At 45.0% G+C, this 13,335-nt stretch overlaps 1 protein-coding gene across 2 annotated transcripts in view; it reads left to right on the forward strand.

Moving 5' to 3' along the window:
- Positions 1-13,335, forward strand: part of Arhgap10 (Rho GTPase activating protein 10) — a 248,703-nt gene that overhangs the window by 81,161 nt on the left and 154,207 nt on the right. For both annotated transcript variants that reach the window (XM_055609092.1, XM_055609093.1), the window contains exons 4-6: positions 1,804-1,875; positions 7,052-7,153; positions 12,523-12,633. In XM_055609092.1, the coding sequence (XP_055465067.1) occupies positions 1,804-1,875; positions 7,052-7,153; positions 12,523-12,633 (285 nt within the window). The remainder of the gene's footprint in view (positions 1-1,803; positions 1,876-7,051; positions 7,154-12,522; positions 12,634-13,335) is intronic.

A 13,335-nucleotide genomic window follows, 5' to 3' on the forward strand; every position in this document is an offset into this window, starting at 1 on the left:
AGGTGCTCACTTAATATTTTACTGGGCTGCAGGTTTGGCTGGACGGCTGTGTTGGATGGGTAAGTGCCCACTTGGTACTGCGGTGTTCTCTGGGGTTTGCACTTCCCTGCACTTTTGTGACCATAAACATTTGTCAGCCTCTGTTGTTTCTGGCATGCTTTGCCAGGCTGCTTCTTCCTTGAGCATGCTGCCTCTGCAGAGGATGTATTTACTATATGTGGGTTTATTCTGCAACAACAGTAGGCTAGATCTAAACGTAAAAGCTTTGAAATTGACACAGGTCATATATTCCTTTAAAAATTATTTGTTCAGTTTGTATACATTTGTGTACACATGCCACTGTGTGCGTGTAGAGGTCAGAGAACAACTTGGGGAGTCAGTTCTCTCCTGCCATGTACGTCTTGGTTGTCAGACTTGGTCGCAGGCGCCTTTGCAGGTCCAGGGACATCCGCTTATGGAGACTGGCTGTGAGTCCGAACACTTGAAAAACGTTGGGAGCTCCCCTGGTGTCTTTTCTGAGACCCGACATGGGCCATCCCAGATCTTGGATGGCCAGCATCCCTGCTCCAAGCCACTTTGTCTCTGCTCTCTTCAATGTGTGTGTTCTCTGCTCCGTCACTGTTGCAGGTCATAGAGTGTTAAATGTAGAACACTTACATGTAAATATTTAACACGCGCTGGGAAGATGAGCCCATTCCCTTGTGTGGGTGGTTCTTGGAGTCTGTGTTACCACCGCTCTTTTGCAACTAAGTAGCAAAGTTTCCAAGTGGGTGAGTAGCATTCCCAAGTCCTTGTGTTTGTGGACTTGTTACGTATTTTACGTATTTTGTATTTTTACTGTACTGTGAATATTCACCTTAGATGATGTGTTTATGTAAGAAGTGAGTGCAGAGGAGCCTTTGCTTAAGTCCAGCACTTGCCTAGCAGGCAAAGGGGAGGGAGGGAACTAGATTTGATTTCTGATATTTATCTTTTAATCATTTACCATTTCCCCCTTGTTTTAAGCTTGAGTTTATGTTTTTAGAAGGGAGCTTTGTAAAAGGTGGATGAAATACTCTTGACTAGTGTTTTGATGTACTTCCCCCGTTCTGGATATTTCTGAGTCTTGGAGTTGGAGGCTGAGAAAGCCACTGTTCAGTAGCATACTGTTATCAAGTATGCTTGGTATCCTTAGGCAAATAATCCTTTTATTTGCATTTTCAGCATTTTGTGGCTTTGAATGAAAAGCCCCAACCAAGTCAGTGTGAGACATGAATGAGATTGTAGTCAGAGTGTGCGTGTGGCCATCATCTGGACCCTCCCTGATGAGGCACTTGCCAGCAGGCCCAGCACCTGACTTGCCCTGACTTTCCGAGTTGCTAATACACCTTCTGTCCTCACGAGGGCAAGGGATTGCGACGTTGGAAGGATATCCACAGTTCTCAGTCCCTCCCTTAGTATAGTCTGATGACCAGTGAAGGAATGTAACTGAATTTGAAATTTCCGAGGAGGAGGTGAAAAGCATCTCACACAGAAGTGGGTTCGTGGGTGTGATGGAGCCCTTGTTGTTTGCAGAGAGCTGGTTGGTGTGAGCTGGGGCTGAGTCCCTGTTCCTGCCAGCTGCTCCAGCTCTCTTTCCTGAAAACGTTTACAGATGTGTTGCTCCTTGCTACGTGACATAGCGTCTTAGTTGCTATGTTGGCAGAATGAGGCAAAACAGCCAAGTATGTTGCTTATTTTACTTCTGGGTGGAGTGCAGGAGGAAAATGAAATACTATTTTTTTCCTAATGCTGTGTTCTTTTGTTATTACTCTTGTTCTCCAGGCGCTAAGTGTAACTGAAACCCTGATTAAACCCTTGGAAAAATTCAGAAAAGAACAACTCGGAGCTGTAAAGGTTTGTGTCTAATTTGAGCATGCTTGTAAACAGAACAAGCTGGTCCCTTTGCCGTTGCTGTGCACTTTATTCACGTTTGGCAGGGTGGAGGGGATGTTGGGCAGCCATCTGCTGTCTGATGTTTTAAATGCACTTTTTCCCCTTCGGGAAGGTGAAATTGAAAACATAACAAAGACACCTGGATGGGTAGTCAAACATCTGGTAATCTTCTTTGGCTAAACCTTTCTCTGGAACTTAACCTTTTACCCCTCTGCAGATGGAAGGCTTTCTCCGCTGTAGAGACTCAGATGTGTGTGCGTGTGTCTCTACTATAGGGAGAGCTGGGACACTATGCTACACTCACGATTAGGGACGCTGCCCCCACGCAATGCCATGGAAACTAGGAAGAGGTTATTGCTGTTGGGAGATAGTTTCCTTGACTCTTGTAAACATTTATTGAGCTTTTATTAAGTGCAGGTGTTTATTGTAAGAGTGACCCATAACCCCCACACTTTGGGGATATAGCCAGGATTTCTGGGAATAACAGAGCAAGCAGCTATGCTACAGAGAACCTGAATACGTTTAGCAACTTCTAAGATTTATGATCTCAGCCTTAAAGTTAACCTAGAGATATAATTTTCAGTATTTTTTTCTCCTCCCTTCTTCCTCACTTTCTCTTCCTTCCTCCCTCTCCCCTCATACAGGGCTAGGGATGTGGGATTTTTTTTTTTCATTCTTTATATTCATACATAGGAAAAAAAAAACCCTCAAAATACTTTGGTACAAATAAGTATTGTGCCACACTCCACACTGGTCAGCCCAACACACCGCTCGCTCGCTCGCTCGCTCACTCACTCACTCACTCACTCACTATTTAATTTATGGAATCCTTCCCTCTTGCTGGTGTTTGTTTGGTCTGATAATTTGAGGCCCAAACCATACAGATAATGGGTGTTGGTAACCCTGCTCCTTCCCCCAGCAGTAGATGAGCTGAAGCAGCTTTGGCAGCTCCCTGACCTTGCAGCAGGAGATCGGATGCACTTTCTGCTCTCAGGCCAGCCATTGCCTTACCTGTCAGATTTGGTTCTGACTGTCGTACAGTTGTCCCCTTCTCTTTCTCTCTGATCGTGTCTTTTTTTTTTTTTTTTTTTTTTATTGGCCCTATACCTCATTAGGCTTTGTATATTTCTTTCTTCTGTTGACCATCAGTAGAATCTACTCTTGTGCCTTCCCTCACCTGCCCCAGGCTTCCTTTGTATTTGATGCTTTGTTCAGCAAAGCAACCTGCAAAAGTTAAATGGCCCATGAAAGGGAGAAATTACAGCAGTGATTTCTGTGTGACTCATACTGTGCAGTGACTAAATATTAGCCCGAAGTCCCATTTCTTTGCAGTTTCATTCTGTTTCTGGCAGTGGGTTTATGAAGGTTTTAGCTACATTCTTGGTCAGTACCATATGGGGAGTTGCTGTCTTGTCTGTTGACATCTTCAGAGAAACTAGGTGGGATCCTGGGAGAACTGCCCCACTTTAAACACAGAAAATAGAAGTGGTCCCCTTTACTAGGTGACACGTAAGCAGCCGTCCCGTATGTTATATTGTTAGATCTTTAAAAGACCATGCTTCCTTTCCCTGCCTTCCAGAAGCCTCCACCTTCCGTAGCATGGATGTCTAGAAAGGAGCCTGCAGTTTAGGTGTGTGTGTGTGTGTGTGTGTGTGTGTGTGTGTGTGTGTGTATGTGAGTGTGTATCTGTGTGTCTGAGTGTGTGTGTGAAGTGTTTATGTGAATGCGTGAGTGTGTCACTGCCTGCTTCCTAGACACTTGGTCCTGTTTTGACTGGCACATGCTATACCCTTTGGTTAATGTACTCACGTGGGACGCTTTCAGAAGACTTTAGTTTTTTAGTGTGAAGAGCTTTTTGAAAACCAGCACGAAACAGTTTTCATGAGATAAAAACAGCATATTTAAAAGCTGACCACATCAGAGTTTTCAGATGTGGGTGTCAGCATTTTATTTCCTCCCCTCTTCTCCTTTTCCCACGTGGTGACTCCACTTTGCTTTTCTTTTGGATCCATCTGTGCCTGCATTCTCTAGTTTCTAGAGCCTAATTGCATGTTTAGCTGTGATCTAAGCTGCGAGCTGGTTTTTGTAAATTGGATTTTAAGAAACCTCTAAGGTGCTCTTGAAGACTTTTTCTGTTTTGATGTACCTGCCTTGAGTCATGCCTGTTGAGTTTGGGCTTGTTTTGAAGGTTCTTCTGTGTTTTCTTGTGTGCCTGCTGGGGTCATACCTTGTTTGAAAACCCATTGGCCTTGGCAACACACTGGCTGATTCTGGCTGTGTAGTGGTCCTGTTGGGAGTTTACTTCAAGGCCTGCTTCATTTCTTAACACATTTTCACACTCTCCTTTTTCTGGACAATGCTGGCCTGTGTTTCGCACTGTACTCTGCACCCTTAAAGCCATTGCTCATGCAGGGCAAGCACATGAGTAAGTCTGCTTTCCCAGACACCTGAGCAGTCGGGTAGTAGGGCAGACATGGATCTAGATTAGCAGCAGCAGTGTCTAAGTATCAAGTAGACACTGAGACTGTGCGGACGGACCCTTCAGCGATCTCGGAGAGAACAGAGTCTGATGTTACACAGTAGACGAACGTTTAAACACAAGACTTGAAATGAATGTCCCCTTCGTACATTATGACTCCTCACTTCAGTCAAGGAGGACCAATGTACCAGTGATATTTTCAAAACATTTCTTTCCAAGAATATGTCTTAACAGACTTAATAAAAACTGGCTTGCCAGGATTCTATAAGTAGCTGCAGAACACAGGTAAACCAAACTTATGTGGGTAGTTTATCTTACCAGGAGGTTTGGTAAAGCAGGGGAGTTGGTTTAATTTGATGCTGTTGCTTTCATTTTAGTTCTATAGCACATCTTTGTGCCTAGCAGGTGGCTCAGTGTGAGTGGCCCTGGGGCACACAGTGAGTTAAAGCACTGGCTAGCCTTCAGCAGGTCTGCGGGAGAGGAGGAGATGGGAAAGCAGTAAGGATGCTGTAGAAGGTGGTGTGGTAAGCTGAGCAGAGGTCTAGGCTGTTCCCCATCCAGCTTCGGAACACGCTCAACCCTGTTCATCCCCATCAGTGTCCAGGGGGAGCTGTGCTTTGGGGCCAGCTACCTCAGGCCTCAGTCTGCCTCGGAGGGTGATTGTAAGAGCTAAAGGGATCTTGAAATACCCACCACCTGTCAGGTTTTGGGCCTGATGTGTATGGCTGTGGTTATTTTATCACCCTACTCGTGGCTTGCTCCCTGTAGTTTGCCAAAACAGAATTGCTCAGGTTTTTGGTCCACTCTTCATTCTGGACAGGCTGCGATTGCCAAACTCTGGTGACAGTGCCTCTGGTCAGTGTGTGCCCTGGGGTGCTGTGTGGGCACGCTCACTTGTGTAGAGAGGCTGCGGGCAGGTAAAGAGGGATTGTAGGTGGGGCCCGATGGCACATTGGGATGCCAAGTGTGGACAGAGGGCAGGAGTGAAGGGGAGGCACACTTACCCTGTGGGGTGCGGAGGAGCGTGCTTCCCGGAGTGGGTCTCACCTGGCAGCAGGGTTTTGGTGGAGCATGGAGGGTGGGAACAGAGGGGGCAGGACTCTGCTGACCTAGGATGTGAAGGGAGGCACAGGGGACTGGAAGAGTGACCTTGGTGACTGCCTCGTGCCTTTTGGGCCTTGCTCCTTGTGTGGAGTGGTGTTTCACTCAAATGAAAAGGGAAGAATTGGAATCACCCAAGAAAGTGTTTATATTCTCTAAACTCAAACATCAAGTGTTGTTTAATGTTTATATCTGAAAAGGGAAACTTTTTTTGTTTCTCAAGGAAAGTTGTAAAATGTAGTTAACTGTAGATAGTCATGTTAAAGCAAACTTAATTTAAAACTTCCCTTTTCCAAAACAAAATTGTGGTATATAGTAGATGTGTTCATATTTTTATGATTTTTTTTTTTTTTGTTTTCATGGACAAGTAAAGGTTTTAGTAAAAATTACAAAATGCCTGTGAACTGAAAGTGTTGGATTCTTTTTGTCATGGATTGCTGTTTCTTCATTTCTTGTTTACCCCATTCTCTGGATGTTGTGCGTTTTTTTGAAATCTAGTAGATCTTAGAGCTTCTACTGTTTGTTTTGCTTAGATAGTCCTTGTTTTATTCTGAGGTCTGATGACAATCTCTGTGTTACGGCTTCATTTTTTACTTGTGACTCAGCCCATCTGGAATTAATTTTGACATGGGTGGGGTTCTGTTTGTTTCCCAGTTAACCAGTTAACACCGGTCCCACTGGTTAAATAACGCATTTAACATGGAAAGCTCTCTGTGGGGCACCTTTGCCTATGTGCTCCTCCTAATGCATTCAAGAGCGCTGCAGGTGTGAGTTGTGGGTCTCAGGTTCATGAATTATCCTCTTCAATTTACATATTTATAGTGGTCTCCTTTTGTCCCACACTGCTATTTTCAGTCAGATTTCTACTCTTTAAATTGTGTAATTTTATAACAGATTTAGGAAGTTTATAAAAACGTGTTGAGATTTTTTTTCCAGCCGTTTGAAAATTGGAAGTGATGACATGTGGCACAGGCGCGTCCCCCACATGGAGATGAGCCCCGGTCTGCTATGATGCTCCCGTTGAGGCCTGTTTGGCCAACCTGCTGTGTTTCACAGTGCTACTGGTTGGCTCAGACTCTCTTGAGTTTATAATGTCTGCTTCCTAAGAAGCATTTGCTGTGGTTAGCTGGAATGCCGGGATCTTGTTGCCAGTTTATAGTATACCTGGGTCTGATGTGTGATGTTGGAAGGAAAATGTTCCATTCTCTAATGGTTCCTATATTAAGATTTATATAACTTTAGGCTTTCTCTGTGGAGTCCTGGCTGTCCTAGAACTCATCCCCCTGCCTCTGCTTCCCGAGTGCTGGGATTGAAGCTGTGCTGCACCACCGTGTTTTTTCAGAAAAGCGTCACCACGGTGCCAATGCCGACTCGGGTGGGCAGCCGTGGCTTGAGGCGCAAGGCATCGCCCCAGCAGCTCCATCACATTCACCGATTGCTTGTTTGATGTTTAGACTTTTATTTTTTTTTCTCATATTTTTAGCTTCTGGTGGGTTATGTGTACATCAGATTTATGTGTGTTATGTATAACCACCGTTGTCTGGTTTTAATTTGTAGGAAGAGAAAAAGAAGTTTGACAAAGAGACAGAAAAGAATTACAGTCTTATCGATAAACACTTAACTCTGTCTGCCAGGAAGAAGGACTCCCATTTGCAAGAGGTATGCTTTCCATGTCTCTGTTGATTTGTTTCCCAAATTTAAAATAAATTCTTTTAAAAAATATTTTGTACTTGTGAAAGCTTGTCACCTGAAACTATAGACATGGGGAAAAAGAACAGACACAGCAGTGAATTAAGAGTGGAATTCTGGTAATGTAGGCAACAATGAATGTCTTCCAGTATTTGTAAAGTATGAATTCACAATAGTAAATGTTAGGCTCTGAGTCTTTCACAGGAACAAATATGTTAGTTAGTGTTACAAAGAACATACAGCTGCTAGAGCAGGGCTCAGTGGCACACACCTTCAGTCCCAGCAGATGTAGAGGCAGGTGCATCTCTCTGAGTTCCAGACCACTCTGGTCTACCCAGTGAGGTCCAGGATAGCCAGGGCTACACAGAGAAACTCTGTCTTGGAATACTTAAAACAAACAAGCATATAAACCCCAACAAATCCCACATACTTAATATATATAATATAAACAGATAGACCTGTTCTTGGCTTATAGGTTTTCTTGATGAATTGAACTGCTTCATGTATGTGAGAACAGTATTGAGTTGAAAGCTCAGAGGTAGGCAGGCTCTTGCTGGAAGGAGTGGATCTATTCTACTCATGTTAATAGACTCAGCTTTTTAAAAAAGCAATATGTCAGCAGAAAGGAATTTATATGTTAGCTCTCATTTTCCCCATTTCTTCCTAAGTTTCTTGACTTTTTTCCTCCCGCTCATAGGCTTGAATAGAAACTTCAGTTATTTACAATATGGAACGCATTGGCTTTTAAAAGATTTCTTTTAATTTTTAAAAATAATACACTGTGTATGTGGGCCTGTGTAGGCATAAGTGCATATGTGTGCTGGTGTATGTGGGGCCTGTATGGGAACATGCATCCGTGAGTCCTGGTGCCCACACAGACCAGGAGGGAGTGCCAGGTCCTCCAGAGATGGAGTTGCAGTTGGTTGGTGCGAACTGCCTGGGACAGTGCTGGGAAGATAATTGAATTTATGCACTCCTTTGTTTTTTTACCCTTAAGAATATGCACAGACACAATTATGAGGTACAATTGCATGATCACGTATACTGTCCATTTCTTCCAGCTACTGAGGATGTCAGTACCTTCCCTTAAACGCTTAGCCATCTCCTTAGCCCACAACATAGGGTTTACTCTCAATGATAATGGTGTGCCGAATAGGATTATGACTTGCCAACAGTGCGTCAAATTGCCTTTCCTCCATTTGTTGTGGAACACACAAGAATTTGGACACAATAATGTACTGTATATGTAGTTGTTGACATATCATCCACATGATAATAGAAAAACCCAGCTCTTGTATGCTTTACTTCTGTGTATGCATACATCATTGATTTGAGAGAGACCTACAAGGACGTTTGCTTTTGTGCTTATTATACCTTTGACATTTGGATGGCATTTAATAATTTATAAGGGGAAAACAGCTTTTTTTAATTACCTAATCCTCACTGCAGTGCTTGGCTCTGCCCTCTCTTTGTTGCATTCTATGTAGGAATTGAGCAGTGCTTAGATAACCCCTCAGTCTGTTTTGCAAGGACAGCTGTTGAGCAGGGAAGACCTGCTGCTCTTCCCTCTGTCTTCATTATATCCACTTCCATTTTCAGTTATTTGAAAGAGAACTTCTATGCCTGAAGTTAATTGCCACCTTCGCATCACTCTAATTGGTCATTATGTTCTAAATGTTCCTGTGTATGTGTAGGAGGCAGCCTCATCTTTTTTAGTCCACCAGCACATGGCCCTGTCCCTGCCTCTTTTCTTTTGAAAGCCTTGCTGATGGTCCTCCAGAGGCCACCGAGTCTGGGGCCTGTGTGCTATGCACTAGCCACCTGCCTCAGGGCAGGATGTCTCTTGCTGGGGCTCTGTGTTTATTTACTTATTTTAGTAATGCGGTCCATCACAGTCACATACATACTAGGCATGCCCTCACCCCTGTCCAGTGTGTTCCAGCTCACACCCACATGCCTGCCATCTTCAGAGACTGTCCCAGGTACCTTTTACTCAGCCCAGCCACATGGTAATAAAACTCCTTCTGGCTGTCTGCTATGATGTCCCTTCCCCCTGGCGTACTGTGGTTTTTAACTTTTACTACGTACTGCTACGTGGCATCTTTCAGTGGCCATAAGCCCTTTGAAGGCTGCAGTCTTGTTTTAGCTCAGTATGCTATCCATTCTGACTACCCGCCAGAGCCAGTAGTTCTTACTAAGTACAAACAGGATCTGTGTACAGTGAGTTACGGCTTTGACAGTGTCATCAGTGTCAGGGGTAATTAAGCTGCAAATCATGGATTTGAGGAGGCCCTGAAGATGTGTGCTTTCAGTTTCATTTCAATTGAATGTATTCTCTCTCTTGCTCTGTTTACTCTTCACAGACCTCCTTCCCCCTTGAAACAGCCTCCTTAAGCATGTAGATCTTAACAGGGAGGAGGCTTTTAAACAGGAGGAGGTTTTATTTGGATGCTCATTGTTTTTTCGAGCTGTCATGTGGCTGATCTTGAGTGAATTGACTGGTTCGGGAGGGTAATAAAGGTTGCTGAGGATGGCTTCGCAGACACATAGAAAGGCGTTCGAGCCATCTCTCTCCTTGTTTTAAAGAGGGGACTAGAACACTGTGGTGTGTTCTGTGCTGTCTACTTTTGTATTTCTACTAAGAGCTGCTGCTCTCACCCTGTGGGTGCTGGAGCCAAGGACCTTCACATCCATCCATGTCCCTAAGTTGTAGACAGTTTCTGTGCTCTAACACACATTGAATAGAAGAGAGTATTCCAGTCCTCTTGGCTTTTAATGTTTGTTTTCTCCCAGTAGACAAAGGGTACTAATTCGATTTAAATATCACTGGAGAAATAATACTTTCAACAATTTTGTGTGAGACTGACCTTCTGTCTTCTACACGTGTAGAGCCACAATTGGATAATTATACGCAGATGTTTATTAAAAGCCAACAGCTTTTGCTTAATGTACGTGTTGCTTACTCCATTTTGTGTTGCTGTTACAAAACACGCAGAGACAGTGTGTACGTAAGAGACTTGGGGAGGTGCCAGGCTCCATAAAACAAGCTAGTTGCTTGGAAAATTCACTTTCAAAAGTAGTGCTTTCGTGATCTGATAACCCTGTAGCAGAAGATTCTCTCACCCCAAGAACGACCCGTCAGAGGGGCCAGGCTTTGCAGTACTTTAAAATTTGCCTGGCATATGTAAACTATATTCGAATCGTAACATGTGAAAAAAGTCAGTGAGCACATTTAGACTTCGACAGGGTAAAAGGAGTCATTCTCTACTCCTGAGTACAGCAGGCATATTGCGGTCTTGTTGAAGGTTATGCGCTACCTGAATCATAAACACAAGGCCCGCAGTCCTGGCTATGAGGGGAAGCCAGAGCAGGGGCCGCTGAGCCAGCTGACTCCGCATATAATAATCCCCAGTGATGATTATTGAAGGAACCAGTGCTTTCAGCTCCACGGAGTCTTAACTGCTCAACATGATTACGGGGTTTTAGCTTTGGATTATTGGTAGCTGAAAAATCGGGCTGGTTATTGGGGACACAAAACATTATGGTTTTTAGGTAGAAAATCTCACTTTGGTAACTTTACATTTCAACTTTATTTTACTCAAAGCGTTTTAATACCAGACAAATACTGACTTGTTTTTAGAAACTTCTGAAATTTTGTTGTAAGATACTTATCATTGGGTTTCTTTTAGCTCTTTGAGTACTATCAAGTCTTTGGCTTAGTGATTTACTTGGCTGTGCAGCCATCCCAGCATCTCTAGAATGTCTTTGTGCCTGCCCAAGCAGAAACCCTTTACCCGTGAAGCTGTAACTCCCATGGTTCCCGGCCCCATCATTGTTCTGTGTGTTACTCTGCCTAGCTACGTCATTTATTTGTGGTTCCTCTGCTCACGTGTGATGTTTATGAGAGCCCAACAGCTCATCCATGCTGTAGCATTGCCAGACCTTGCTTCCTTTTCTTTTAAAGCTACAGTCTTGCTGTGCAGTCAAGGCTAGCTGTGAACTAGTCCACCTGCCTTAGCTTCCCAAGTGCTAGGGTGACAGGTGTGTGTGTTACCCAGTATGATTTGCCTCCTTTTGTTATATCTCATTGTGTGGTTTGTGTGCATGTGTGTGGGAGAGTGTGCATGCCTGTGTATGTGTGTGGAGGCCAGAGGAAGGAGCAGAAGGACATTGGGTGTCCTCTATTGCTCCCTTCCTTATTCCCTTGAACCTTGAGTTGGGATAATGGCCAGCAAGCCCCAGCAATCCTCCTGCCTCTACCTTGTCACCCCCACCCTGACCCCCACCCCAGCAGGAGAAAGTGCAAGCATGACCTGGTGACTAGCAGGTGCTAGTACCTGCTAGCACCTGGCACACGGTGCTTCTACCTAAGAAGCGTGGGACAGCATGCTCCTGAAGGCAGGCACTGAATTCTGAAGTAGTGTGAGCAGCCGGCAGCTGGCCTGCAGACGAGTCCGCATTCTGGATGTCCCCTTCCATGTAGAGACCCTGGTGGTCTGCGCACTCACTGTCCAATCTGAAGTAATGTGCTAACCAATCAGTCGATACGCTTCCACCGTCTACGTGGCTGCTCACGGGCAGTAAAGCAGACACTGTTCTCTGCAGCCGTCCCCAGAGGGGATCTTTTCACCCTTTCCAGACCCATGGGCATTGCTGCCTTGTCGGGGGATGCCCCACTGAGCTTCTGTCTCAGGCACGTGTGTGGCCGTCTGTTTTGGAGAAAGGCCTAGATGAATGCTTCAGAAGATACAGTTAGCTGAGTTAAAGAATGGTATTGCTTGATGACTCTTAAGGATGGCTTCTGGGATGAGGGTTCTTCTGTCCTTTTGTCCCCTCTGTTCTTTCCAGGGAGACAAAATGAGTGCAGGGCTGCTTGGATCGGCTCTGACCAGCTGGTGCCCCCTGGGCTCTGGGGATCTGGTGTGGTGTGGGCTTAGGAATGTGCCCACCTCCACATGGACCTGAAGCCCTGCTGTCACCCCTTAAGTGTTGCCCTCTTACCCAGTGCCTAGGTGACTGGCGCTTCTCCAGTCTTCCCATAGCAGGCCGATGTCATTCTTAAAGGGTTTGCGCATGCCCTCTGGGACTTTTGCTCTGTCCCAGGAAGTAGTGTAATCCTTAATCTTCAGTCTTTGGGGGTCATCAGGTTTGGGAAGAAGCGTTTTAGCCCCTATGGCTCAAACCTGTTGTGGCAGGGGAGTAGCAGTGAGTGGAACACGATTGAACAGTCACGTGTTCGAACACTGGCCCACAGCGCAGCCAGCTCCATGGCTGTAGGGCTCTGGTGTGAGTCTGTGTACCCTGACTTGGCTCTGCTGATGGTGTTGGTTTTCACACAGGCGGACCTTCAAGTGGAGCAGAGCCGGCAGCACTTCTATGAGCTCTCTCTTGAGTATGTGTGCAAGCTCCAGGAGATCCAAGAAAGAAAGAAGTTCGAGTTTGTGGAACCTGTGAGTAACAGAGCAAGCTTTGCTGTGGGTCCTGTGAACAGTGTGGAAAAGTTGAGGAAGCCTGTTGTGAAGGGTGACACAGCTAGTGAAAGTCTAGGAAAGCATCTGCAGAGTGGGGGGCCTTGTCGGCACAGCCCCGGGTAAGGGATACAATCCTGTGTGTGGACTTGAACGCTGCATTTGGTATAGGTTCTGTACTCCTGCCTTTGCAGCGAGTGACTGAGGAAGCTAAAAGACAGCTGCTCTCAGTTTCTCGAAGTCTACCTGTTTATACGTGTGTTTTGTTTCAGGTATTATTATTTCTAAGTCATGCTGTAGCATTTGAAGCAGGTTTGTTAGTGGCTAAGCTATCTTTACATCAGAAACACCAGTTTTCATTTAAAACATTTATTTTTTTACTTTTGTATATTTGTGTTTGTGGGTACGTGCACGTGACTGCAGGTGTGGGCAGAGGCTAAGAGGTGCTGGGTCTCCTCGAGCAGGGGTTGATGGGTGGCTTGGCACTCAACAGGGGGTGGGGATTTAACTTGATTCTTCCATAAGAGCAGAATGTATTCCCCGAGTCATTTCTCCAGCCCCCAGGAACACTAGTTTTGTGGATGTCTTCTGATAAGTTCAGTTACTTATATATTAACCTGTATATATAGGACGTTGATATAAGCATCTTCTAAAAATCAAGTATAGATGGTATTTCAAAACAGC

The sequence above is a fragment of the Psammomys obesus genome, unplaced genomic scaffold (assembly GCF_907164565.1).
Source record: "Psammomys obesus unplaced genomic scaffold, mPsaObe1.curated_primary_1811, whole genome shotgun sequence".
Taxonomy (NCBI): domain Eukaryota; kingdom Metazoa; phylum Chordata; class Mammalia; order Rodentia; family Muridae; genus Psammomys; species Psammomys obesus.